The sequence below is a fragment of the Mustelus asterias genome, chromosome 10 (genome assembly GCF_964213995.1).
Source record: "Mustelus asterias chromosome 10, sMusAst1.hap1.1, whole genome shotgun sequence".
Taxonomy (NCBI): Eukaryota; Metazoa; Chordata; class Chondrichthyes; order Carcharhiniformes; family Triakidae; genus Mustelus; species Mustelus asterias.
The window spans coordinates 1728604-1755624 of NC_135810.1; the positions used below are offsets into that span (position 1 = coordinate 1728604).

The 27021-nt window shown below is 45.8% G+C and overlaps 1 protein-coding gene across 1 annotated transcript in view; it reads left to right on the forward strand.

Moving 5' to 3' along the window:
• cdc16 (cell division cycle 16 homolog (S. cerevisiae)) overlaps window positions 1-21716 on the forward strand; it is a 55667-nt gene extending 33951 nt beyond the window's left edge. The window contains exons 15-18 of the mRNA XM_078221486.1: window positions 14277-14338; window positions 17408-17543; window positions 18863-18953; window positions 21115-21716. Of these exons, the coding sequence (XP_078077612.1) occupies window positions 14277-14338; window positions 17408-17543; window positions 18863-18953; window positions 21115-21404 (579 nt within the window). The 3' untranslated portion in view covers window positions 21405-21716. The remainder of the gene's footprint in view (window positions 1-14276; window positions 14339-17407; window positions 17544-18862; window positions 18954-21114) is intronic.
• The last annotated feature ends 5305 nt before the right edge of the window (window positions 21717-27021 follow it).

Below are 27021 nucleotides of genomic sequence, written 5' to 3' on the forward strand. Positions count from 1 at the left end.
AAAATATACCCTTCCTTTCCTCCTCTCTTCACGAATGTTTTTTCCCATTTCCGCACTGACTGTCATTCTACTTCATAAACTTTGTCACTCACGTGTTAAAGGGAAACCCTAAGATTTGTGTTTCTTTCTGCCACAGCAGGAAGATCTTGGAGGACATGATTGAAGTGTTGTGTATTTAAATTAGCCGCTGCAAATGTCTTGTGATTCTTATTATTCCCCACAGATCACAGACTAAAGTCTGATCTTAATAGTTCAGTTATTACATCAAAAGTATCTTTTATTGAATTGAGATTGAAAAGTGCCTCTCATGTTGGTATAAAAGCTGGAGTCTGATGATGCAGCTGTATAGAACGCTGGTTAGGCCGCATTTGGAGTACTGCGTCCAGTTCTGGTCGCCGCACTACCAGAAGGACGTGGAGGCATTGGAGAGAGTGCAGAGAAGGTTTACCAGGATGTTGCCTGGTATGGAGGGTCTTAGCTATGAGGAGAGATTGGGTAGACTGGGGTTGTTCTCCTTGGAAAGACGGAGAATGAGGGGAGATCTAATAGAGGTATACAAGATTATGAAGGGTATAGATAGGGTGAACAGTGGGAAGCTTTTTCCCAGGTCGGAGGTGACGATCACGAGGGGTCACGGGCTCAAGCTGAGAGGGGCGAAGTATAACTCAGACATCAGAGGGACGTTTTTTACACAGAGGGTGGTGGGGGCCTGGAATGCGCTGCCAAGTAGGGTGGTGGAGGCAGGCACGCTGACATCGTTTAAGACTTACCTGGATAGTCACATGAGCAGCCTGGGAATGGAGGGATACAAACGATTGGTCTAGTTGGACCAAGGAGCGGCACAGGCTTGGAGGGCCGAAGGGCCTGTTTCCTGTGCTGTACTGTTCTTTGTTCTTTGTTCCAATTGCTTCATTTAGACTAAAAGCCATTTGTATAGTTGTCACAGGAATATGGTGTACTCTTTATGAAACGACTGGATATATTCACTGGTGACATTTCTGCTGCATTAATCTTTGCTTCTGCAGAGTTGAATAATTAATTTGATTAATTGTACGAGTTAAGAAATGTCATTAGCTACTTGACACGGAACACTCGGATATGGTTACAGTAACACCTGTGCTAATGATCTGGCGTGGGATAACATTGAATATGATCTTGAGGCAGCAGCAGGGAAAGAGCAGATGGCTGAACCTTTGCTGAGGGGCCGTGAGAGGCAGTTGAAAGCTTGCTTGAAGCTTCCAAGGACGGCACAGTGGTGAAAGACCGTGCCTTTTACATAAAATAAATCAAAAAGAAGCAAACATTCCCATGGTTCATTCATTGAGAATTTAGATTTTTATGGCTGAACATATCCTTTATATTTCACCAGTGAAATAGTGAAAACCTCAAAGAGAAACAAAAAGTGCTAGAAAGGGAGGCACGGTGACAGTGCTTAGCACTGCTGCCTCACAGCGCCAGGGACCCAGGTTCAATTCCAGCCTCGGGTCACTGTCTGTGTGGAGTTTGCATGTTCTCCCTGTGTCTGCGTGGGTTTCCTCTGGGTGCTCATGTTTCCTACCACAGTCCTAAGATGTGCAGGTTAGGTAGATTGACCATGCTAAATTGCCCCTGGGTGTCAGAGGGATTAGCAGGCTAATTGGGATACATTGATTTTATTCTAAGTGTCACTTAAATAATACATGATTTGGCTGTTGATGCTGGGGGAGAGTTTTGTTGGGTGAGGGTCATTAAAAGTAAGGAGCCTAGGCAGGTAATAGGAACTCAAACAAGATCAATCATGGATGGTGGAACAGACTTGAGGGGTTAAATGGCCTCACCTTGTCATAAAATCTCTACAGTGTAGAAGGAGGCCATTTGGCCCATCGATGTATCCCGACTAATTTTCAACCATTCAACTTGCCCTTTCCTGGAACATGTCTCGAACTTCCATTTTACACTTCGATGAAAGCGGCAGGCTCCCATTTTAACTCTAAAATAGGAGCAGGAGTTTGTTCCTTCATTCAGTCATGTTATGGCTGACATGTTTCTTAACCCTGTAACCTTTAATATCCCCAAAAATATCCATCAATCTCCATTATAAAATTTTCAACCTCATTCTCAGCATTCACAGCTATTTGGAGGAAAGCAGTGAGGGCTCCGGAATTCCACTATCCTTTATGTGAAGTCGTGGTTCCTGATGGGCTGCACAGTGGTTAGCACAGCTGCCTCACAGTGCCAGGGACCCGGGTTCGATTCCAGTGTTGGGTGACTGTCTGTCTGTGTGGAACTTAGAACAGTACAGCACAGAACAAGCCCTTCGGCCCACGATGTTGTGCCGAGCTTTATCTGAAACCAAGATCAAGCTATCCTACACCCTATCATCCTGGTGTGCTCCATGTGCCTATCCAATAACCGCTTAAATGTTCCTAAAGTGTCTGACTCCACTATCACTGCAGGCAGTCCATTCCACACCCCAACCACTCTCTGCGTAAAGAACCTACCTCTGATATCCTTCCTATATCTCCCACCATGAACCCTATAGTTATGCCCCCTTGTAATAGCTCCATCCACCCGAGAAAATAGTCTTTGAACGTTCACTCTATCTATCCCCTTCATCATTTTATAAACCTCTATTAAGTCTCCCCTCAGCCTCCTCCGCTCCAGAGAGAACAGCCCTAGCTCCCTCAACCTTTCCGCATAAGACCTACCCTCCAAACCAGGCAGCATCCTGGTAAATCTCCTCTGCACTCTTTCCAGCGCTTCCACATCCTTCTTATAGTGAGGTGACCAGAACTGCACACAATATTCCAAATGTGGTCTCACCAAGGTCCTGTACAGTTGCAGCATAACCCCACGGCTCTTAAACTCCAACCCCCTGTTAATAAAAGCTAACACACTATAGGCCTTCTTCACAGCTCTATCCACTTGAGTGGCAACCTTTAGAGATCTGTGGATATGGACCCCAAGATCTCTCTGTTCCTCCACAGTCTTCAGAACCCTACCTTTGACCCTGTAATCCACATTTAAATTTGTCCTACCAAAATGAATCGCCTCACATTTATCAGGGTTAAACTCCATTTGCCATTTTTCAGCCCAGCTTTGCATCCTATCTATGTCTCTTTGCAGCCTACAACAGCCCTCCACCTCATCCACTACTCCACCAATCTTGGTGTCATCAGCAAATTTACTGATCCACCCTTCAGCCCCCTCCTCTAAGTCATTAATAAAAATCACAAAGAGCAGAGGACCAAGCACTGATCCCTGTGGCACTCTGCTAGCAACCTGCCTCCAATCCGAAAATTTTCCATCCACCATCACCCTCTGTCTTCGATCAGACAGCCAGTTACCTATCCAATCGGCCAACTTTCCCTCTATCCCACACCTCCTCACTTTCATCATAAGCTGACCATGGGGGACCTTATCAAACGCCTTACTAAAATCCATGTATATGACATCAACTGCCCTACCTTCATCAACACACTTAGTTTACCTCCTCAAAAAATTCAATCAAATTTGTGAGGCACGACTTGCCCTTCACGAATCCGTGCTGACTATCCCGGATTAATCCGCATCTTTCTAAATGGTCGTAAATCCCATCCCTAAGGACCTTTTCCATCAGTCTGCACGTTCTCCCCATGTCAGCGTGGGTTTCCTCCAGGTGCTCCGGTTTCCTCCCACAGTCCAAAGACGTGTGGGTTAGGTTGACTGGCTAAGGTAAATTGTTCCTTAGGGTCAGGCAATTAGCAGGGTAAGTACGTGCGTTATGGGGATAGGGTGTAGGTGGTTTCGTTGTCAGTGCAGACTCAATGGACTGAATGACCGCCTGCACTGTAGGATTCTTGATCAACTCCTGAATTAAATCAGCATAATTGTGGATGCTGGAAATCTGAAATCAAAGCAATAAATGGCCTGACCCTAATTTTGGTCTTTTTTCTGAACTCCCTGCCTGCTGTATCTACTCTTTTAACTCCCTTCAACCATCGTAAGCACCTGAATAGATACCCCCATTGGATTCTATTCCCCAGTGTATGAAAGATGATCAAATAGGAGTGAGGCAGTGGATTTGAGGACAGAGTCAGACTAAGGCAGTGAATGACTGTGTTTTGCGTATTGCTGAAAGAGGCATGCTGTCCACGTTTTTCAAATTGCACTCATCAGGGCAGACGCCTTAGCGTATTCTCCATGGCAGAATGTGCTAGGCAACATCTCAACCAATCATTCTTCATGGCAACACCTCAACCAATCAGAGTTGATTGCCAAACAGTCGGCGTCCTTTCCTCATGCAGTATGATTAGTTAGAATCATAGAATCCCTACAGTGCAGAAAGAGGCCATTCGGCCCATTGTGTCAGTCCTATCCCTGTAACCCCACACATTTACCCTGCTAATCCCTCTAGCCTATGCAACCTGGGACACTGAAGGAAAATTTAGCATGGCCAATGCACCTCACTTGCACATCTTTGGACTGTGGGGGGAAACCGGAGCACCCGGAAGAAACCCACGCAGACACAGGGAGAACATGCAAATTCCACACAGTGACCCAAGCCGGGGCTTGAACCCAGGTCCCTGGCGCTGTGAGGCAGCAGTGCTAACCACTGTGCCACCGTGCTGCCCCCTTTGAAACTTGCTCCCTTTAAAATGTGATATTCCAGCGTTTGAACTGATGTGAGTTCAAGAAGAAAAACGTTTATCATAGAATCATAGAATCCCTACAGTGCAGAAGGAGGCCATTCGGCCCACCGACCACAATCCCACCCAGGCCCTACCCCCAGACATCTACCCGCTAATCCCTCTAACCTACGCATCTCAGGGACAATTTTTAACCTGGCCAATCAACCTACCCCGCACATCTTTGGACTGTGGGAGGAAACTGGAGCACCCGGAGGAAACCCACGCAGACACGAGGAGAATGTGCAAACTCCACACAGACAGTGACCCGAGACGGGAATCGAACCCGGGACCCTGGAGCTGTGAAGCAGCAGTGCTAACCACTGTGCTACCGTGCTTGTCTCTATTTTCAGCTCTTTAATCACCAAATGGCAAAGATGATATTCTTCTCAGTAGAAAAGATTGTGGTGACTACACCACCAATTTTGTTCAGGGAAATGGGGAAGTTTTATTTATAAATTTAAAATGAAAATGTTTTAGTTTCCCCTCATTTTCTCGTGTTTTTCCATACTCATTTCCATACTCAAATCATGTGTGGAGGAAGTTGGATCAGGCACGTGGTTTCTCCCCCCCCCCCATCACCGCTAAACAGATTAATCAAATCTGTTTGTCACACCCATTCATTTTCAGGTTACAATTTTGCAATTCATCTCCACGTAATTATCATTGGAACATGTAAACACATTCCTATCACACAGGAAATTGCCAAATGTTTAAATCTTTTGTGATGAAGGTGTGGGTAGAATTTTGAGAATTAGTGCACCACACGCAGTAAGGTATACATGTTTGAAATACCATCACTCCTAACCGTACCTTTCTTAAATAAAAGCTAAAACTTTGGGAAAACTCAGCGTCAATGGAGAGGGAATCATTTTAGATTGATCACCTATCATTGGACCTGATGAGTATTTCTGCCATTTTTTTGTGTTTCTTCCCCCGAACCTGTCCGGTAGTCACCCATTCCCTTTTGCCATCATCTGTCGATGTGGGGTGACTGTCTCCTGGAATGGATGTTAGGGGGAAACTCTCAGAATCTCAGATACACTGGAACAGTATGTAGATAGCCCAACTAGCGAGGGGGCTATACTGGATCTAGTTCTGGGAAATTAGCCCGGTCAGGTCGTCAAAGTTTTGGTTGGGGAACATGTGGCAAATAGTGACCACAACTCTTGTTAACTTTAGGATAGTAATGGACAAGGACGAGTGTTGTCCTAAGGGTAGGGTGCTAAATTGGGGGAAGGCTAACTATAGCCGGATTAGGCAGGAATTGATGGCCGTTGATTGGGAGAGGCTGTTCGGGGGTAAGTCCACATCTTTTAAGGAACAGTTGATAAGGCTGCAGGACAGGCATGTGCCTGTAAAAAGGAAGGATAGGAAAGGTAGGATTCGAGAGCCGTGGATAACCAGGGAAATTGAGGATCTGATCAAAAAGAAAAGAGAGGTGGACGTTGGGTCCAGGTAACTGAAAACAGATGGAGCTCTGGAGGAATACAGAGAGAGTAGGAAAGAACTCAAACGGGAAGTTAGAAGGGCAAAAGAGGTCACGAGATGTTCTTGGCAGACAGGATTAAGGAGAATCCGAAGGCATTTTATTCATATATGTTAGGAACAAAAGAGTTGTCAGGGAAAAGGTCGGACCTCTCAGGGACAAAGGAGGGGAATTATGCTTAGAACCCAAGGGAATAGGGGAGATCCTAAATTAATACTTTGCATCGGTATTCACAAAGGAGAGGGACTTGTTGACTGGGAGTGTCTCAGAGGGAGGTGTTGACCCGTTAGACAGAATCTCCATTACAAGGGAGGAAGTGGTAGGTTTTTTAGGGAACATTAAAACTGACAAATCCCAAGGGCCTGATGGCATCTATCCTCGACTGCTCAGGGAGACAAGAGATGTAATTGCTGGGCCTCTGACGGAAATCTTTGTCTCTTCATTGGACACAGGTGAGGTCCCTGAGGATTGGAGGATAGCGAATGTGGTACCGTTATTTAAGAAGGGTAGCAGGGATAACTCGGGTAATTATAGGTCAGTGAGCTTGACGTCCGTGGTAGGGAAGTTGTTGGAGAGGATTTTTAGAGACAGGATGTATGTGCATTTAGAACGGAACAATCTCATTAGTGATAGACAGCATGGTTTTGTAAGAGGGAGGTCGTGCCTTACAAATTTGGTGGAGTTTTTTGAGGAAGTGACAAAAACGGTTGACGAAGGAAGGGCTGTGGATGTCGTCTATATGGATTTCAGTAAGGCATTTGACAAAGTCCCTCATGGCAGGTTGGTTAAGAAGGTTAAGGCTCATGGGATACAAGGAGAGGTGGCTAGATGGGTAGAAAACTGGCTTGGCCACAGGAGACGGAGGGTAGCAGTCGAAGGGTCTTTTTCCAGCTGGAGGTCTGTGACCAGTGGTGTTCCGCAGGGCTCTGTACTGGGACCTCTGCTATTTGTGATATGTATAAATTATTTGGAAGAAGGTGTAACTGGTGTTATCAGCAAGTTTGCAGATGACATGAAGATGGCTGGACTTGCGGATAGCGATGAACATTGTCGGACAATACAGCAGGATACAGATAGGCTGGAAAATTGGGCGGAGAAATGGCAGATGGAATTTAATCCAGATAAATGCGAAGTGATGCATTTTGGAAGAACTAATGTAGGGGGGAGTTATACAATAAATGGCAGAGCCATCAAGAGTATAGAAACACAGAGGGACCTAGGTGTGCAAGTCCACAAATCCTTGAAGGTGGCAGCACAGGTGGAGAAGGTGGTGAAGAAGGCATATGGTATGCTTGCCTTTATAGGACGGGGTGTAGAGTATAAAAGCTGGAGTCTGATGTTGCAGCTGTATAGAACGCTGGTTAGGCCACATTTGGAGTACTGCGTCCAGTTCTGGTCGCCGCACTACCAGAAGGACGTGGAGGCTTTAGAGAGAGTGCAGAGAAGGTTTACCAGGATGTTGCCTGGTATGGAGGGTCTTAGCTATGAGGAGAGATTAGGTAAACTGGGCTTGTTCTCCCTGGAAAGACGGAGAATGAGGGGAGACCTAATAGAGGTGTACAAAATTATGAAGGGTGTAGATAGGGTGAACAGTGGGAAGCTTTTTCCCAGGTCGGAGGTGACGATCACGAGGGGTCACGGGCTCAAGGTGAGAGGGGCGAGGTATAACTCAGATATCAGAGGGACATTTTTTACACAGAGAGTGGTGGGGGCCTGGAATGCGCTGCCAAGTAGGGTGGTGGAGGCAGACACGCTGGCTCATGTGACTATCCAGACTTACCTGGATAGTCACATGAGCAGTCTGGGAATGGAGGGATACAAACGAATGGTCTAGTTGGACCAATGAGCGGCACAGGCTTGGAGGGCCGAAGGGCCTGTTTCCTGTGCTGTACTGTTCTTTGTTCTTTGCAATGACTCCAGCAGCTTCTCAAACTCTGAGACTCAAAGCTTGAGCTCCAGCGACTGATGACACTTCCTCCACATGTGATTATCCAGAAAGCATGTAACATCCTGAGTTCCCACATTGAGCAGGATGAGCACGCAATGCAAAATCACTGGCCTGCCCTGTTGGTCAATCTGCTGAGTGCTGCATCACAAAGAGATTCGACACCTCACTCTGTGGATTAAGGGAAATTATGCTCTATATAGGCAGCCCTTTAGGACTGAGATGAGGAGGAATTTCTTCACTCAGCGGGTGGTGAATCTTTGGAATTCTCTACCCCGGAGGGCTGTGGAGTCTCAGTCATTGTGTGTTCATGATAGAGCGATAGAGTTCTGAATACTATAGACATCGAGGGATATGGGGAGAGTGTGGGAAAATGAGTTGGAATAAACGATCAATCATGATCTTGGTGAATGGCAACGAAGGCTCAAGGAGCTGAATGGCTTAATCCTCTTTCCCATGTTCAGGACACTGACCGATGAAAATCTTTAAACTGACCGCTGAAAGACTTGACATCCTAAAATAACAAAATATTTAACGAAAGACATTGAGGATCTGTGGAAGAATGCTTTTTACGCAGCCAATGGTAATGGTCTGGAACTTTGCTACGACAAAGGTGGAGGGTGTGGAAAGGATAAACAGTTTCAAAAAGGAAATTGGATAAGCCCTTGAGGGAAATAAACTTGCAGGGCCACGGGGATAGAATGGGGTATGGGACTGATTGGATTGCTGGGCAGAATGGCATCTCCTGTACTTCAATAACTCTGACTACATTTTAACAGCAATTCATGCTGGCTTTTATCACTAGCACCTGTAACCAGTGAACAGGAAACAATCGTCCCACAATCAACAATTTTTATTTCCTCATTTCCCCCCATCTGTATTCACTTGTAGAACAACTCTTATGAAAGCCAAGATTGAATCTGCCACCTCCACATTGCCGGGCACTGTGATTACTCACTATGTTTATCTTCATTTCTCTGGTTCTTTTGCCATCCACCTTAATTCAGTGCCGTCTGGTTCCCATCCCTTCTGCTGTTGGAAACAGTTTTCCTCCCAAATCTACTCTGCCCAGAACCTCCATGATTTTGAATGTTTCCGTGAATACCTTGATCAAATTTCCTCTAAACGGTTTCTACTTGAAGAACAGCCCCAGCCCTTCCAGTCTATCTATGTCAATGAAGTTCCTCATTCCTGAAATATTCTCATTAATCTTTTCTGCACCTCTCTAATGCCTTCACATCCTCAAGGGCTTGACCCAGAATTGGACACAATACTCCATAAAGGCTCAGTGTTCTTATACTCTCTGTTTATAAAGCCCGGAATCCTGTAAGTCTTAACCACTTTTTCAATCATTCCCTGCCATCTTTATCGACCTGTGCACATATAACCCTAGCTCCTTTGCTCCCGTGCCCTCTTTACAATAATGCCCTTTATTTTATATTGCCTATCATCATTCTTACTCCCAAAGTAGATCACTCCTGCACTAAATTGCATCTGCCTTGTGTCCACCTATTCACAGTAAGAAGTTTAACAACACCAGGTTAAAGTCCAACAGGTTTATTTGGTAGCAAAAGCCACCCATATCCACCTATTCCACCAGCCTATGTTCTCCTGAAGTCTATCACCAAACTTCTCACAGTTCACAATACCTCCACATTGCGTATTGTCCACAACTTTTGAAATTGTGCTTTGTACACCAAGACAGATCAAGCACTAATCCCAATACTGGCCTCTGGGGAGCTCCAGTCTGAAAAATGACTGTTCACCAACACTTTCTGTTTCCTGTCACTCAGACATTTTGGTATCCGTGTAACTGAAGTTTCATTCATTCAATGGGTTTTAACTTTGTTGACAAACCTGTTATCATAAACCTTTTGGAAATTTATGTACTGCTTAACCCCTTATAACATCATCAAAAGACTCTGCTTTTATCAAATCCTTGCTGTATTCCCTTAATTAATCTGCATTTGTCCAAGAGGTTGTACAAATAATCATTTCTAAAAGCCTTCCCACCAGCGAGGTTAAACTGACTGACCCGTAGTCACTAGGCTTGTCCTTGCACCTATTTTTGACAAAGGTGTAACATTTGTATTTCTCCTGTCCTCTGGCACCAACCCTGCATCTGAGGAGATGGTCACTAATAAATTCAATAAGGAATTCAGGAGAAAGATCTTTACCTGGAGAATGGTGGGAATGTGGAATTTACTCCCATGAGGAGCGGTTGATACAAAAGGCATAAACATTTGAGGGAGGGCTAGCTTCCATCTGTCTAATCTTTATATTGCGCAGTGTTCAAATAATTCTTGCTGTTGGAAGCTGTGTCCTGCTATGTGTTAAACTGGGGGTTCTCAACCTTGCTTTTGAGGGGCCCCATTCTTCCCGGTTATTAAAATAGTTGCATTTATTTGTGTTGCAAATGCCTGTGGATTGTAGCGTCAGTGTTTGTGACGTCTCAAAACAGCTACCCTGCTTTAAACCAACAGAGACAGTAAAGATAAACCCAACAATGTCTGATCCTGCTGACCCTCGCTGCTCCCATCAGCAAGAAGCAGGGCGATATAGGAGAGGCATTGAAAGCTTCTTTAAAGATACGTAAAAAGTTTATCGCTGATTGATTGCAAAATCTCCCACTTGGTTATAAGTGGGACACCCACTGACATTGTGCCTGATCAGTGTCTCTCTTTTTTGTTGACCCTCCTCAAAAGACAGGATTAGTGAAAAGATCTTCTTGAAGGATGTTGATTTGATGGATGCCGTGAAAACCTTTTGCATCATTTGCCATTCTTGACAACCCCTGTGTTAAAGTTTCACCTCTGGGACCCCAGTTAAAATTCACCACAAAATAACGAAACACAAGTTTCCTTTCAACTGGAGAGTTGATCCTATATCGGGCAGTTCTAAATGGGTCTAACACCACAGCAGAAAACATCTCTGTCTTCACACAGTTGTCAATCCATGAGGATAGTTGTCATGGGAAATGTCCTGAAGCTAGAAAAAGGCATATTGTTGGAGCAGAGGAGAGGACACTTTATTCATCATTTAGCTTATGACATGTCTCATCAAGATGTGCTTTCGACGTAAGTTTTAAACACAAATGGGTCCAACTACTCCGTGCTGCTGTTTATGCTCCACAGGAGTCTGCCCCCTTCCAACTCCATCTCATCCTATCAGCATATCCTGTCATTCCTTTTCCCTCATGTGTTTATCCAGCTTCCCCCTTAATATATCAATGCAGTTCACCCAGCCTACTCCCTGCGAGTGCCACATTCCCACCACACACTTGGTCAAGATGTTTCTCCTGAATTCTTTGTTGGAGTCATTAGTGTTTGTCGTATATTCACTGGGTCTAGTTTTCATAGAAACCCTACAGTGCAGAAGGAGGCCATTCGGCCCATCGAGTCTGCACCGACCACAATCCCACCCAGGCCCTACACCCTGCTGTCCTTCAGGAGTGGAAGCATCATTTACCTCATCAAACGTCTTTTAAAGACCTCTATTAGGTAACCTGTCAGCTTCTCTTTTCTAGAGAGTTCATTCACATCTGATAGTTGTTCCTTCTTAGTTCTAGTATCTTTGGGTTTGAAAGTGGAAAAATATTTCAATGACTGAGAGTCAAGATCCTTGCTTCCTTGAACACAGAAGTTAACAAAATATTAACATGACCAGCTTGTGTCACAACTTGTGTCAGTGCACAGTTAGTGTAGTTGAATCCTGTGTTACTGAGGACATGAGAAAGAAAGGAATAGAAGGATATGCTGAGATAAAGAGGGGAAGGGAGTAGACTTGTGTGGGGCATTCTTACTAGGATAGATCTGCTGGGCTGAATGGCCAGTTTTTATCCTGTAAATTCGCTGTAAAGCAGGCTGTGTGCTCAAAGAGCTTCTCAAAGGTACATTTAAAGGTCAGGTACATCTTTTGGTGTGTTTAGATCGACTTGTGTCCCAGTGATTGGATTTCCTGCAGTGGTTAATTATTTCTAGTGAAGTCTGCATTTCATAAAACATTAGCTATTGAATATATTGACCCTCACAGTGAAAGTTAGCATTTCAAACTTGTGTTTACAGTGGGCCCTCCTTTATATAGATGGTGGAAATTGATGGATAATTGAGAGGGCTAATTTTGTGGCTGTGTATGATGTGGTAAAAATGACCACTCTGGAGACAAAGAACAAAGAAAATTACAGCACAGGAACAGGCCCTTCGGCCCTCCAAGCCTGCACCGACCATGCTGCCCGTCTGAACTAAAACCCCCTATCCTTCCGGGGAGCATATCCCTCTATTCCCATCCTATTCGTGTATTTGTCAAGACGCTCCTTAAAAGTCACAAAAAGTCTGTGTGATTCAAGCAAGCAAAGACTTTATTACAAACATACACTGGGAGAAACACAACCTGATTCTACAGGCTCTCTCTCTGATAGAAAGACTCTGTAATTACTGCAACCTTCTGTTTTTATTGTTGCATACATTACATTTTCTGTTACCTCACCGGGAGGCTGTTAATGTTTTGAATCTAACACCCCTTGTCTATACCCTTATCGCTATTTTTGTTTATCCATTGAGTGAAGGGCATGAAGTTTTATGACTTGTAACTTTGCTAAGTTTTCACATTGGGTTCCCACAGTACTGGCTACCTATCCATTATACCTACAGTGTTGACTGCATGTCCCATCGTGCTGAGAAAGAGCTGTCACTATATTTGTCTATTCTGAAGCTGTTAATGCATGTCTTAATGTGAAATCATTTCAGTTATCCTCATTTAGTATAACTGCAACCTCTGGCACAGGACTAAAGATAAAATAACAGTAACCAAGGCATTTTCTTCAATAGGAGAAATATGACATTTTTGTGTTTAAAAAGATCTAGCAGTGAATCCGGGTATAGTGAACACTTACAGTAATTGAGATTCCTACTATTCAGTGACTGCGAAGGAACAACGATATATTTCCAAGTCAGGATGGTGAGTGGCTTGGAGGGGAAGTTGTAGGTGGTGGTGTTCCCATGTATCTGCTGCCCTTATCCTTCAAGATGGAAGTGGTCGTGGGTTTAGAAGATGCTGTGTAAGGATCTTTGGTGAATTGTTGCAGTGCAGCTTGTAGATGGTACACACTGCTGCTACTGAGCTTCGGTGGTGGAGAGAGTTGATGTTTGTGGATGTGGTGCCAATTAAGCAGGCTGCTTTGTCCTGGATGGTGTCAAGTGTTGTTGGAGCTGCACCCATCCAGGCAAGTTGGAAGTATTCCATCACACTCCTGACTTGTGTCTTGTAGATGGTGGATAGGCTTTGGGGAGTCAGGAGGTGAGTTGCTCGCTGCAGTATCCCTAGCCTCTGATCTGCTCTTGTAGCCACTCTGTTTACATGGCGAGTCCAGTTGAGCTTCTGGTTAATGGAAACCCCAAGAATGTCGACAGTGGGAGATTCAGCGATGGTTACACCATTGAATGTCAAGGGGCAATGGTTAGCGTGTCTATGTTAAATGTGCTATACAAATGTAATTGTTGTTAAGTGAATGAGCACAAAAGGGAAGGAATTGAATTTCTATAGCAACAGCTCAAAATGCTCTAAAGCCAGTAAAGTATTTTTTGAAGTGTAATCACTTGTAGAGAATTGTAAAGCAGAATAACATCTATAATAAATTTCAAAACACTCCAATCTAATTTTCTTATGAATCCTCAAAGGAAATAATTGTTACTCCCCACTGTCCCTTATAGCTAGTTAGTTTTCTGCTCAGCCTTTCCCCAGACCTTGTGTGATTCTATCTCGAGATGAATGCTCCAGCTGCAATTCTAGGTTTTCCTGAACCATCTATTAGTTCTCTAAGCTGGCCAGGAAAGCCTACAGCTGGACCGCTAACTGTGTCCAGACACCTGGATAGCTGGGAAAAAATATTAAGGCTTGCATTTGTATAGCATCTTTCTCAACCTTAGGACATTCTTAGATCTGGCAAACACGCAACATGTTGCTGCTAACACTGATGTGCTCCCTCCATGAGTTCCAAGTCTACACTGAAGCTATGCTCGTGATCTGACCATGGAAGCCTGGGTTCTTAGACCACACTCCCCTCAGTCCATGAGGTGTGAGCTGCATCCAGATTGGAAATTCAAGGCCAATGCCTACTCACCCGACATACCTGAGCATGCACCTTGATGTTGCAGAGTTTCAGATAATATCTTACGATTTGACTGATTTTGTTTTGCAGGTAACTGTTGATAAATGGGAACCGTTAATGAATAATCTGGGACATGTATGCAGAAAACTCAAGTAAGTACAGCGGAACCCCGATTTAACGCGCCCAATTTAGTGCGAATTCGGATATAACGCGATGAATCATTGGACCCTTTTTTTCCGCAAAAAATTGGCAAATTTAGCACGACCCCGATTTAGTGCGATCCCGCTTTTTTCGCGATAACATTTTATGGACCCCAACCATCGCGTTATAATGGGGCCGCACTGTATTGATCTTAGCCAAATAATAATGTTCCTGTAAGACTCCAGTCCTGACAAGTAAATATCCGCTTGCCTCTCATGTTCTGATGGTCTATTATCTGATTGTCATTCATGATAAAGAACTTGTATCCAGAGAATATGGTTGAGTTCCTTTGCTTCATATTATTGCAGAATAATTGTCATTGTATGGTGGGCGGCACGGTGGCACAGTGGTTAGCATAGCTGCCTCACAGCTCCAGGGCTTTGGGTTCGATTCCCAGCTTGGGTCACTGTCTGTGCGGAGTTTGCACATTCTCCCCGTGTCTGCGTGGGTTTCCTCCCACAGTCCACATATGTGCAGGTTAGGTTGATTTGCCATGCTAAATTGCCCCTTAGTGTCCGGGGATGTTTATGTTCGAGGGATTAGCAGGGTAAATATATGGGGTTTCAGGAATAGGGCCTAGGTGGGATTGTGGTTGGTGGGACTCGATGGGCCGAATGGCCTCCTCCTGCACTGTAGGGTTTCTATGATTCTATAATATTTTTAACTTTCAAACTGAACTTGGATATAAACTTAAAAAAGGGAAAAAGGAGAGTGAGGCTAATTGGATAACTCTTTCAAAGAGTGACGGGCACAGTGGACTGAAGGGTCTCCCCCTGTGCTCTATACAAACACGCACCTGCACCCGCACACACACATACCTTCACCTTTGAGGACTCTGAAAATATCTGTGTTTTAAGCCTTTCTGACCACAAATGGCAGAAGGGTTTGAGTGGGGATCGGATGGAAGCTTGGGAAATGAGGTGAACCTGAAGAGGCCAGCGAATCCATGAGTTGCGATTTGGGAAATCGGCTTTTGGACAGCAGTCGTGTAAAGTGCCATGGCTGATTTTTTTTTTTAGGTGAGGGAGCTTTCCTTGCAAGAGCACTCTTAGCCCACAGGCAGAGTGTTTTAGAGAAAGACTGTAGTCTTTGTCGCTGTTATCCAGGCCTGTCTGCTGCTTAGTGCTCGGTTTCTTCAATGACTCTGATCGGGTGTTGCGAGGTTAAAATAACATGAGAGTTCGACATCATCAATCTGTAACTTGAGAATCTCGCTGAGTCACTCGCACAATAGAGATTGTGCAGATATATTCACTGCCTCTATTTTAATATCCCGCCCCAACCCCACCATATACCAGGCACAAGGTAGTTAAAATCCAGGCCTGTTGCATCCAAAATAAGTCAGTATAAATTGGAGTTCCATAATCCTCATCAAAAGGCTTTGCACGTTGTCATATTGGTGATGTTGTCTGTCGTACATGCAGTCCAAGGGTAGGAAGCTCTGTGTGTCCGTTTAAGTTGTTAGATTGTGTTTTTCTGGATGGAGAAATTCACTGTGGCTGGTTATCAGTAAACATCGTACTCAATCTTTCACAGCTCCCAGTCCTCATCAGAGTGCAGTGATGGTCGTGACAGCTTGCTGCTGCTGCTTGATTGGATGATGTTGCTGTTTAACAGTAAGCACTTGGCACTAATTAGGATTTTTGCTAATTGCCAAGAGACACTCGAATGAGTTTGGTAATTAGCTGGTCTTTTATCAAGTGCTTCGCTATCAAGTGGTCTTATTATTCATTTGGGTCATTATGTTTCCAATTAAACCTCTCGAACATTACCTAGAAATGATGCTTCCTTTGAGAAACAGTGAATCGCTTGGCAGGAAAGTAGATTTATTTTTGTTTGAAACAACTGTATTTTTATCTCCCTCTGTCACGACTGAACTAAACCACAAAACCATTAGTTTACTTGAGCCACTTCCTTCACTGATGTACAATTGGCTCCACCGGCAGGTTTGGGATATTTGAATGGGCACCTGTGGAGTTTGGTGTCCAATTTTGTGACAGGTTGCTGCTGTTTGATTGGATGAAGTTGCTGTCCAGTTGTAAGGATTAGTAAGGATGTCAGGGCCTTGGAGAGGGTGCGGAGGAGATGAACTAGAATGGCACCAAGACCAAGGAAGTCCAGTTAATGTGGAGAGACTGTAGAGGCTGGGATTGTTCTCCTCCGAGCAGAGATGGTTAAGAGGAAATTTGATAAAGTAAAGGATTCCACCAGCAGGAAGCTCGGTAACCAGAGGAACCAGATTTAAGGTGATTGACAAACAGAGAAAAGACAAGTTTTCTTACGCAGTGAACGGTCGCAATCTAGAATGTGCAGCCTGAAAGAGCAATGAAGCAAATCCACTTATCCAGTTCTCTTTCAAAAGTTATATATGTTTGAAAATCGTTGGAGTTTAGAAGGATGAGGGGGGATCTTATGGAGACTTATAAGATAATGCGGGGGCTGGATAGGGTGGAGGCGGAGAGATTCTTTCCACTCAGTAAGGAAGTTAAAACTAGAGGACACAGCCTCAAAATAAAGGGGGGTCGGTTTAAGACAGAGTTGAGGAGGAACTTCTTCTCCCAGAGGGTGGTGAATCTCTGGAATTCTCTGCCCACTGAGGTGGTGGAGGCTACCTCGCTGAATATGTTTAAAGCGCGGATGGATGGATTCCTGATCGGTAAGGGAATTAAGGGTTATGGGGATCAGGCGGGTAAGTGGTACTGATCCACGTCAGATCAGCCATGATCTTATTGAATGGCGGGGCAGGCTCGAGGGGCTAGATGGCCTACTCCTGCTCCTATTTCTTATGTTCTTATGAAAATGAATATTACATGGCAAGAGTGGGAATGTACGATGAATTGTTAGCTCTTTCAATGATCCCTGTACAGGTATGATGGGCCAGCTGGCCTCCCGAGGCTTTAACATTCTGTGATGCTAACCTCTCCTCAGTTTCAGCATCAAATTAAGCATGTTCTGTGTGAGCAGGGCCATTCTTAACCTGAAACCCTGAATAATCAATGGAATCCTTACTTTCCTTTCAGGAAATATGATGAAGCGTTGGACTATCACCACCAGGCTCTCGTCCTCATTCCCCAGAATGCGTGCACCTATTCTGTTATTGGTTACGTGCTGAGTCTCATGGGCAACTTTGAGAGTGCCATCAACTATTTTCATACGGTATAGTTTTCCATTGATTGAATGAAACGCACAAACATTGAATTCATTCTAAGCTCCGTAATAGATGGATATGATATTTCCTCTGTATTTCTCACAAACATTGTTGAAGTGGGGAACTGGGTGGAGCTCTCCATTGGAGGGTGAAAGCTACCTTTGCCTGATGGTGGTAAAGTGTTCTCTTCTATGTCAGGCAGTTATCTAAACTGACTTTGACCCCCTTCTCTCTTAGCTTATCCAATTATTACACCAATGTTATGTACAATTTGAACCAGTAAATTACTGAAGCACCTTTCTAAGAAAAGAAAATGCATTTTCACTTCCATGAAAATTGATTTGATTTATTATTGTCACATGTATTGGGATACAGTGAAAAGTATTGTTTCTTGTGTACTTTACAGACAAAGCATACCGTTCATAGAGCACATTGGGGCGAAGGAAGGGAGAGGGTGCAGAATATAATGTTACAGTCATAGCTAGGGTGTAGAGAAAGATCAAGGTCCATTCAAAAGTCCGATGGCAGCAGGGAAGAAGCTGTTCTCGAGTCGGTTGGTACGTGTTTTCAGACTTTTGTATCTTTCTCCTGACGGAAGAAGGTGGAAGAGAAAATGTCCAGGATGCATGGGGTCCTTGATTATGCTGGCTGCTTTTCCGAGGAGCATGAAGTGTAGACAGGTTTGTGAAGGGTTTGTAGAACCATAGAAAATTACAGCTCAGAAACAGGCCTTTTGGCCCTTCTTGTCTGTGCCGAACCATTTTTTGCCTAGTCCCACTGACCTGCACTTGGACCATATCCCTCCACACCCCTCTCATCCATGAACCCGTCCAAGTTTTTCTTAAATGTTAAAAGTGACCCCGCATTTACCACTTTATCCGGTAGCTCATTCCACACTCCCACCACTCTCTGCGTGAAGAAGCCCCCCCTAATATTCCCTTTAAACTTTTCTCCTTTCACCCTTAACCCATGCCCTCTGGTTTTTTTCTCCCCTAGCCTCAGCGGAAAAAGCCTGCTTGCATTCACTCTATCTATACCCATCAAAATCTTATACACCTCTATCAAATCTCCCCTCAATCTTCTACGCTCCAGGGAATAAAGTCCCAACCTATTCAATCTCTCTCTGTAACTCAGCTTCTCAAGTCCCGGCAACATCCTTGTGAACCTTCTCTGCACTCTTTCAATCTTATTTACATCCTTCCTGTAACTAGGTGACCAAAACTGTACACAATACTCCAAATTTGGCCTCACCAATGCCTTATATAACCTTACCATAACACTCCAACTTTTATACTCAATGTTATGTGTTTGATGTTTGATGTTTCAGGCCCTGGGTCTTCGCAGAGATGATACCTTTTCTGTCACGATGCTTGGCCACTGCATAGAGATGTACATTGGCAATGCAGATGCCTACATTGGTGAGTGACATTCTTCACCTGTTTCTGTGAACCTTTTAAACCATTATCAAGGTTTGTTTTGCTGTTGATTCAGAGAGATTGGCATGAGGTGGTGTCCAGTGGATGATCTCTCAATTTTTTCTGGCAAGGCCCACGCATAATAGACCTGGAAAGGGTAGTGCAGTGTTCGGAACTGCAGCCTCAGTGAGCCCCAGTAAAGAAGCAGCTTTTGTGCCCAGTGAACCAAAGCGTTATTTTCCCTTTGGAGTTTGATCTCTCAGTGACGCCGAGTTCAGAAGTAAAGTGTTACATTTAAATGGAGTCTTTCACAATCTCACACCCCAAAGTGCGGTAAAAGCAATTATTTTTTAAAGTGTAGTCGCCACGGTGATGTAGAAAACACAACAGCCAGTCTGTGCACAGAAAGATCCCACAAACAACATTGTGATAAATGATGAGAATATCTGGGATGGTGGTTGTGGGACACTGCAGAATGTCCCTCAGCTCTTTAAATGCTGCCAACTCGGGGAGCAGATTAGACTTTGGTTTAATGTCAAATCAGAAATGCAGCACCTCTGATGGTCCCGGTCTGGCCGCCCTACCCCGGTCCGGCCCCCCGCCCCCTCCCCCCCGGTCTGGCCCCCCTACCCCGGGTCCGGACCCCTACCCCGGTCCGGCCCCCCTACCCCGGTCCGGCCCCCCTACCCCGGTCCGGCCCCCCTGCCCCGGTCCGGCCCCCCTGCCCCGGTCCGGCCCCCCTGCCCCGGTCCGGCCCCCCTGCCCCGGTCCGGCCCCCCTGCCCCGGTCCGGCCCCCCTGCCCCGGTCCGGCCCCCCTGCCCCGGTCCGGCCCCCCTACCCCGGTCCGGCCCCCCTACCCCGGTCCGGCCCCCCTACCCCGGTCCGGCCCCCCTACCCCGGGTCCGGCCCCCCGCCCCCTCCCCCCGGTCCGGCCCCCCTACCCCGGGTCCGGCCCCCGGTCCGGCCCCCCGCCCCCTCTCCCCCGGGTCCGGCCCCCCGCCCCCTCTCCCCGGTCCGGCCCCCCTACCCCGGTCCGGCCCCCCGCCCCCTCCCCCCGGTCCGGCCCCCCGCCCCCTCCCCCCGGTCCGGCCCCCCTACCCCGGGTCCGGCCCCCCGCCCCCTCCCCCCCGGTCCGGCCCCCCTACCCCGGGTCCGGCCCCCCGCCCCCTCTCCCCCGGGTCCGGCCCCCCCGCCCCCTCTCCCCCGGGTCCGGCCCCCCGCCCCCTCTCCCCCGGTCCGGCCCCCTCTCCCCCGGGTCCGGCCCCCCGCCCCCTCTCCCCCGGGTCCGGCCCCCCGCCCCCTCTCCCCCGGGTCCGGCCCCCCGCCCCCTCTCCCCCGGGTCCGGCCCCCCGCCCCCTCTCCCCCGGGTCCGGCCCTCCGTCCTGCGGGTATGTCGGTCAAGATTATAGGTTCAAACCTCTAGAATGGGGCTTGAACTTGCAACCTTCTTGAGACTGAATGCAACGCACTGTGCTATTGATGGGACCTGGTAACAAGATCATATTTCTCTCGAAACAGGGGTTGTGGTAAATGGCTGGGTGATACCGATATTGTAGCATGTGCAGGATAAGGGGGAAAAGATAAGGCAGGATATCAGATGTCAGTTCCACCTGGTTCTGGGTAAACTCCAAGAACACAATGTGGGATTGAGAAGGTACAGATTAAAAAGGCAAAATCAGTGTGAAGCTCTGGTTGGAAGGTTAGGTGTTTCTGCCACATAAAACTTGTGATGTTTAAAGCAAAGAAATTCCGTTGGAATTTGTTGAGGAATAATGTTGACCAGGATACTGAGAGAATCTCAAACTCTTCCTCAAATAATGCCATGGGAACATTTACCTGATTAGACAGACAGTTCCTGGTGCACTAGCTCACTTCATATCCACTTGAGTTGTGGGTGTTAATGGCAAAACCAATATTTATTGCCCATCAATAGTTTCCCTAAAAGAGAGCTGAGGTTTCTGACACAACAGCCAAAGCTGTTGTTTAATATTCACATTAAGCTTCGTAGTGAAGTAGAAAGTGTTTAAATAGTAGAACCCACAAACCCACGCAAAGCAAACAGGAGGAGGCCATTCAGCCTATCGTGCCTGTACTGGCTTGAGCTATTCAAATAATGCGTGTTTTATTTTACTGCCTCATCGGAAAATGTTCCATTCATTGCAGGGACGGAGTTAAAGGAGAAACTCGGCTGTTATGAGCTCGACATGTCTGCAATGAAGGCACCAGTGATTAGAAAAATGATTTACCCCTCTTGGGAGGAGAGGGAGTGTGACACTGAGTTGGAAAGACAGCCCCTTGAAGAGAGTGGTGTCATGGCCCTTGATGCTTCCCCCCAGCAGGGCAAATTAGCCAACGCTGGAGCTCCTCCCGAAGACTCCTCACTCTTCACAGAGATGGAAATGAATGAAAGTGACATGATTTTAGAGGCATCCTTGTCTGACCACAGCACCTGAGCACCTTTTAACCAGGAACTCCGCGACCTTCCTCACATCTTTGGCAAGTTTATTAATCTGAGTGGTGCCAATATTCTGTGTTGTCTGTCGCTGAGTTAGAACTGACAGCAACACTGGTGCGACAGCCCATTCAGCAGACAGCGAGCTACACTTTCTTCACCAATATTTCAGTAGCAGTAAACAAATAAAAGGGGTGGTTTCCTGGAGGTTAAATGACCTGATGGTGACCTGCAGAGTAAGAGGTGATTGTGATATTTTGAAACATTGCCATTCATTGTATTAAAATCTCAAATAATCTTGGACTCTACATTATTCCATCCTTGTACACGATTTGTTCGATTCTGGAAAGGTTCCAGTAGAAAGTCGCAAATGTGACGACTCTATTCAAGAATGGAGGGAGATGGAAAACCACAGGCCAGTGAACTTGACGCCTGTCATGGGGAAGGTGTTAGAATCAATCATCAAGAAAGCTTTGGTTAGCACTTACACAAAACCACGCTGATGAGTTTTTCTAACATTTGAAATGTTTAACCAATTTGTTAGAGTTCTTTGAAGGAGTAAACATGCGTGTGGATAAAGGGGAACCTGTTGATTTGCTGAAACTTGGATTTTCAGAAGGCATTTGATAAGGTGCCACATCAAAGGTTTTTTAGTTGTTCATGGGATGTAGGTGTCACTGGCTGGGCCAGCATTTAGTGCCCATCCCTAATTGCCCTTGAACCGAGTGGCCATTTCAGTGGGCAGTTATGAGTCAATGTGGGGTCACGTGTAGGCCAGACCAGGTAAGGACAGTAGATTTCCTTCCTTAAAGGACATTAGTGAACCAGATTGGTTTTTACAACAATCGACAATGGTTTCATGGTCATTAGACCTTTAATTCCACCATCTGCTGTGATGAGATTTGAACCTGGATCCCCAGAGCAATATCCTGGGTGTCTGGATTACTAACCCAGTGACAATACCACTATACCCCTGCCTCCCACTAATTATGGAAAATAAAAGCTCATGGTGTAGTGGGTAACATATTAGCCTGGGTAGAAGATTGGCTGTCTGGCAGGAAACAGTGTATGCATAAATGAGTCTTTATCTGATTGGCAGGACATGAGGAATGGTGTTCCAACGGTTCCTGTGCTGGAACCTCAACTTTTTACAATGTTTTTCAGTGACCTGAGGTGAGGGGAGTGAAGGCACGGTAGCTAAATTTGCAGATGAGACATAGGTAGGAAAATGTGTTGTGAAGAGGATATTAGGAGGTTGCAGGTGGATATCGATAGGCTGAGCGAGTGGATAAAAATCTGGCAGTTGAAGTATGTTGTGGGAAAATGTGAAATTGTTCACTTTGACAAGAAGAATAAAAAGACAGAATATTATTTAAAATGGCTGCAGAATTCTGAAGTGCGAAGGGATCTGGGTGTTCTAGTGCATGAGTCACAAAACGTTAGTATGTAGGTACAGCAAGTAATTAAATCTAATGGAATGCTATCCCCTTATTACAAGAGAAATTAAATATAAAAGTAAAAATGTTATGCTTCAGTTATACTGGGCGTTGGTGAGACCACATCTCAAATATTCTGTGCAGTTTTGGTCTCTTTGTTTAGCAAAGGCTATAAATGCATTGGAGGCAGTTCCGAGGAGGTTCACTACATTGATACCTGGAATGAGTGGGATGTCCAATGAGGAAAGGTTGGGCAGATTCTGAATGGTTCAATTCCCGGCTTGAGTCACTGTCTGTGTGGAGTTTGCACATTCTCCCCGTGTCTGTGTGGGTTTTCTCCGGGTGCTCCGGTTTCCTCCCACAGTCTGAAATGTTAAATTCTCCCTCTGTGTGCCTGAACAGGTGGCGATTTGGGGATTTTCACAGTAACTTCATTGCCGTGTTCATTTAAGACTACTTGTGACACTAATAAAGTAAAATTTTAAAAAATTAGGGATGGGCAATAAATGCTGGCCTGGCCAAGCAGTGCTTGCATCCCATAAACAAACAAAACTAATTAGGAAGTGATCTCTCTTGCTATGAAGAATCTGCTGCCTCTGTACTGTCTGCTGTGCAGATTCCTTCTGCACCTGGGTTCACGTTTCTATTGGATCAAATGTATATTTCTTCAAAAATGCTTCAGCTTAAGACCAGTGCAGTAAGTATGAGCTGCAGGAACACCGGCATCTCCACATCATGTACACAAAATGGCCAGGGTTAGAAGCAGAGCATGTTGTGGTGGGGATATAGTGCAGAAATAGGGTGAGAGATATGGGATTGCAAGGTGATGTGGAGATGCCGGCGTTGGACTGGGGTAAACACAGTAAGAAGTCTCACAACACCAGGTTAAATTCCAGCATGTTTATTTGGTAGCAAAAGCCACTAGCTTTCGGAGTGCTGCCCCTTCATCAGGTGAGTGGGAGTTCTGTTCACAAACAGGGCATATAAAGACACAAACTCAATTTACAAAATAATGGTTGGGATGCGAGTCTTTACAGGTAATCAAGTCTTAAAGGTACAGACAATGTGAGTGGAGAGAGGGTTAAGCACAGGTTAAAGAGATGTGTATTGTCTCCAGCCAGGACAGTTAGTGAGACTTTGCAAGCCCACGCAAGTCGTGGGGGTTACAGATAGTGTGACATGAACTCAAGATCCCAGTTGAGGCCGTCCTCGTGTGTGGAACTTGGCTATCAGTCTCTGCTCAGCGACTCTGCGCTGTCGTGTGTCGTGAAGAGAGAACGCTTACCCGAAGATCAGAGGCCGAATGCCCTTGGCCGCTGAAGTGTTCCCCAACAGGAAGAGAACACTCCTGCCTGGTGATTGTCGAGTGGTGTTCATTCATTCATCGTCGTAGCATCTGCATAGTCTCCCCAATGTACCATGCCTCGGGACATCCTTTCCTGCAGCGTATCAGGGAGACAACATTGGTCGAGTTGCAAGTGTATGTACCGTGTACCTGGTGGATGGTGTTCTCACATGAGATGATGGCATCCGTGTCGATGATCCGGCACGTCTTGCAGAGGTTGCTGTGGCAGGGTTGTGTGGTGTCGTGGTCACTGTTCTCCTGAAGGCTGGGTAGTTTGCTGCGGACAATGGTCTGTTTGAGGTTGTGTGGTTGTTTGAAGGCAAGAAGTGGGAGAGGGGGGATGGCCTTGGCGAGATGTTCGTCTTCATCAATGACATGTTGAAGGCTCCGGAGGAGATGCCGTAGCTTCTCCGCTCCGGGGAAGGACTGGATGATGAAGGGTACTCTGTCCGCCGTATCCCGTGTTTGTCTTCTGAGGAGGTCGGTGCGGTTTTTCGCTATGGCGCATCGGAACAGTCGAGCGCCATATCCTGTTCTTATGAGGGCATCTTTCAGCGCCTGGAGGTGTCCGTTGCGATCCTCCTCATCTGAGCAGAACCTGTGTATACGGAGGGCTTGCCCGTCGGGGATGGCTTTTTTAACATGCCAGATCATCGACTTGGATGCCATCATCTCATGTGAGAACACCATCCACCAGGTACACGGTACATACACTTGCAACTCAGCCAACGTTGTCTACCTGATACGCTGCAGGAAAGGATATCCCGAGGCATGGTACATTGGGGAGACCATGCAGACACTACAACAACGGAAGAATGAACACCGCTCAACAATCACCAGGCAAAAGTGTTCTCTTCCAGTCGGGGAACACTTCAGCGGTCATGGGCATTCGGCCTCTGATCTTTGAGTAAGCATTCTCCAAGGCGGCCTTCACGACACATGACAATGCAGAGTCGCTGAACAGAGACTGATAGCCAAGTTCCACACACATGAGGACGGCCTCAACTGGGATCTTGGGTTCATGTCACCCTATCTGTAACTCCCACGACTTGCCTGGGCTTACAAAATCTCACTAACTGTCCTGGCTGGAGACAATACACATCTCTTTAACCTGTGCTTAACCCTCTCTCCACTCACATTGTCTGTACCTTTAAGACTTGATTACCTGTAAAGACTCGCATTCCAACCATTATCTTGTAAATTGAGTGTGTGTCTTATATGCCCTGTTTGTGAACAGAACTCCCACTTACCTGATGAAGGAGCAGCACTCCAAAAGCTAATGGCTTTTGCTACCAAATAAACCTGTTGGACTTTAACCTGGTGTTGTGAGACTTCTTATTGCAAGTGAGGCAGGGCACGTATCATAGAATCATCATAGAAACCCTACAGTGCAGAAGGAGGCCATTCGGCCCATCGAGTCTGCACCGACCACAATCCCACCCCACATATTTTACCCACTAATCCCTCTAACCTACGCATCCCAGGACACTAAGGGGCAATTTTTAACCTGGCCAATCAACCTAACCCGCACATCTTTGGACTGTGGGAGGAAACCGGAGCACCCGGAGGAAACCCACGCAGACACGAGGAGAATGTGCAAACTCCACACAGACAGTGACCCGAGCCGGGAATCGAACCTGGGACCATGGAGCTGTGAAGCAGCAGTGCTAACCACTGTGCTACCGTGCCGCAATGTATGTACATTGTTGCTAAAAGTTGGATTCAATTAGCCATGCATGTTAAAAACTCAGTGCAAATAATGAATTATTTATATCAGCATCAATCACTGCAGGATGTTTTAAACATTCTTCTGCAAACATTACAAATCTCTAAATGACACAATTGAGCTGTCACCTATCTCACAGAAACATGCCATTCCTGTTAGCTTGTAACTGAGGTTTCTTTGAATCAGTGATGGATTTGGAATTTGTAAAATTTTATTTTCTGGCAGAAGGAGGAAGCAGATGGGTAAATGCAATGGGGCAAACACACTCAACCTGTTTGTCAAGGAAGCCTGGAGGATATGCTGTTAGTCTAGTGACGTGGAATATTTTGTTAGTTCTCTGCGACCCACCTCACCCCCGATCTCTTCTAGATTCAGGGAAAGCTTCCCATTGTAGATCAGCTGAAGCCTCACAACTAAAGTCTTTGGTACCCAATTCTTACCTTACATGTTAGATCATGAGCCAGATGTGTGAAGTGTAACATTGCTCAGCATTCAGCCTGGCGGTGTGGCTGATCTCAGTTTAAACTCCTGACCACTGACTTCAGTTTCCTGTCTCAGATCTCAGTGCTGTCTGTGTCTGGCATGAACACTACTGCTGAGGATTTCTGAAGTGTTTATATATATTTGCTCTTTGACACTAATCTCAGGGCCTCTTCTTTCAAATGCTATCCTTTTGATTTGGTGATCTAATGTCCCATTCTGTTTGTTCTGTTGATGGCCCCACTCCAGGAACTGCCTGTGTTAGCATTGAATCTTAATGCCCCTCCATCGTCACACACACTGAGTTCAAACCAAACCTGGAATATGTGCAGCTTCTGAGGTCATTTTATTTTCAGTTGGTCCAAAACAAATGATTGAAGATGAGCACGGTTACATCATATTACCACTGTGATTTCAACTTGAAACTAAACTCCAGGGCGCAGCTTGCTGAGATAGGGTACATCCAGATGAATAAAATCTGTCCGTGGCAGAATAAGCAATTTTTTGAGTTTAAATATTTCTGTATAAACAATATCATAATCCATTATGAAACACCCAACTCATAAAAGTCACATTGACACAAGTGGAACCAAAATTTTCAGATGACACAAAACTTGGAGATATTGTGAAC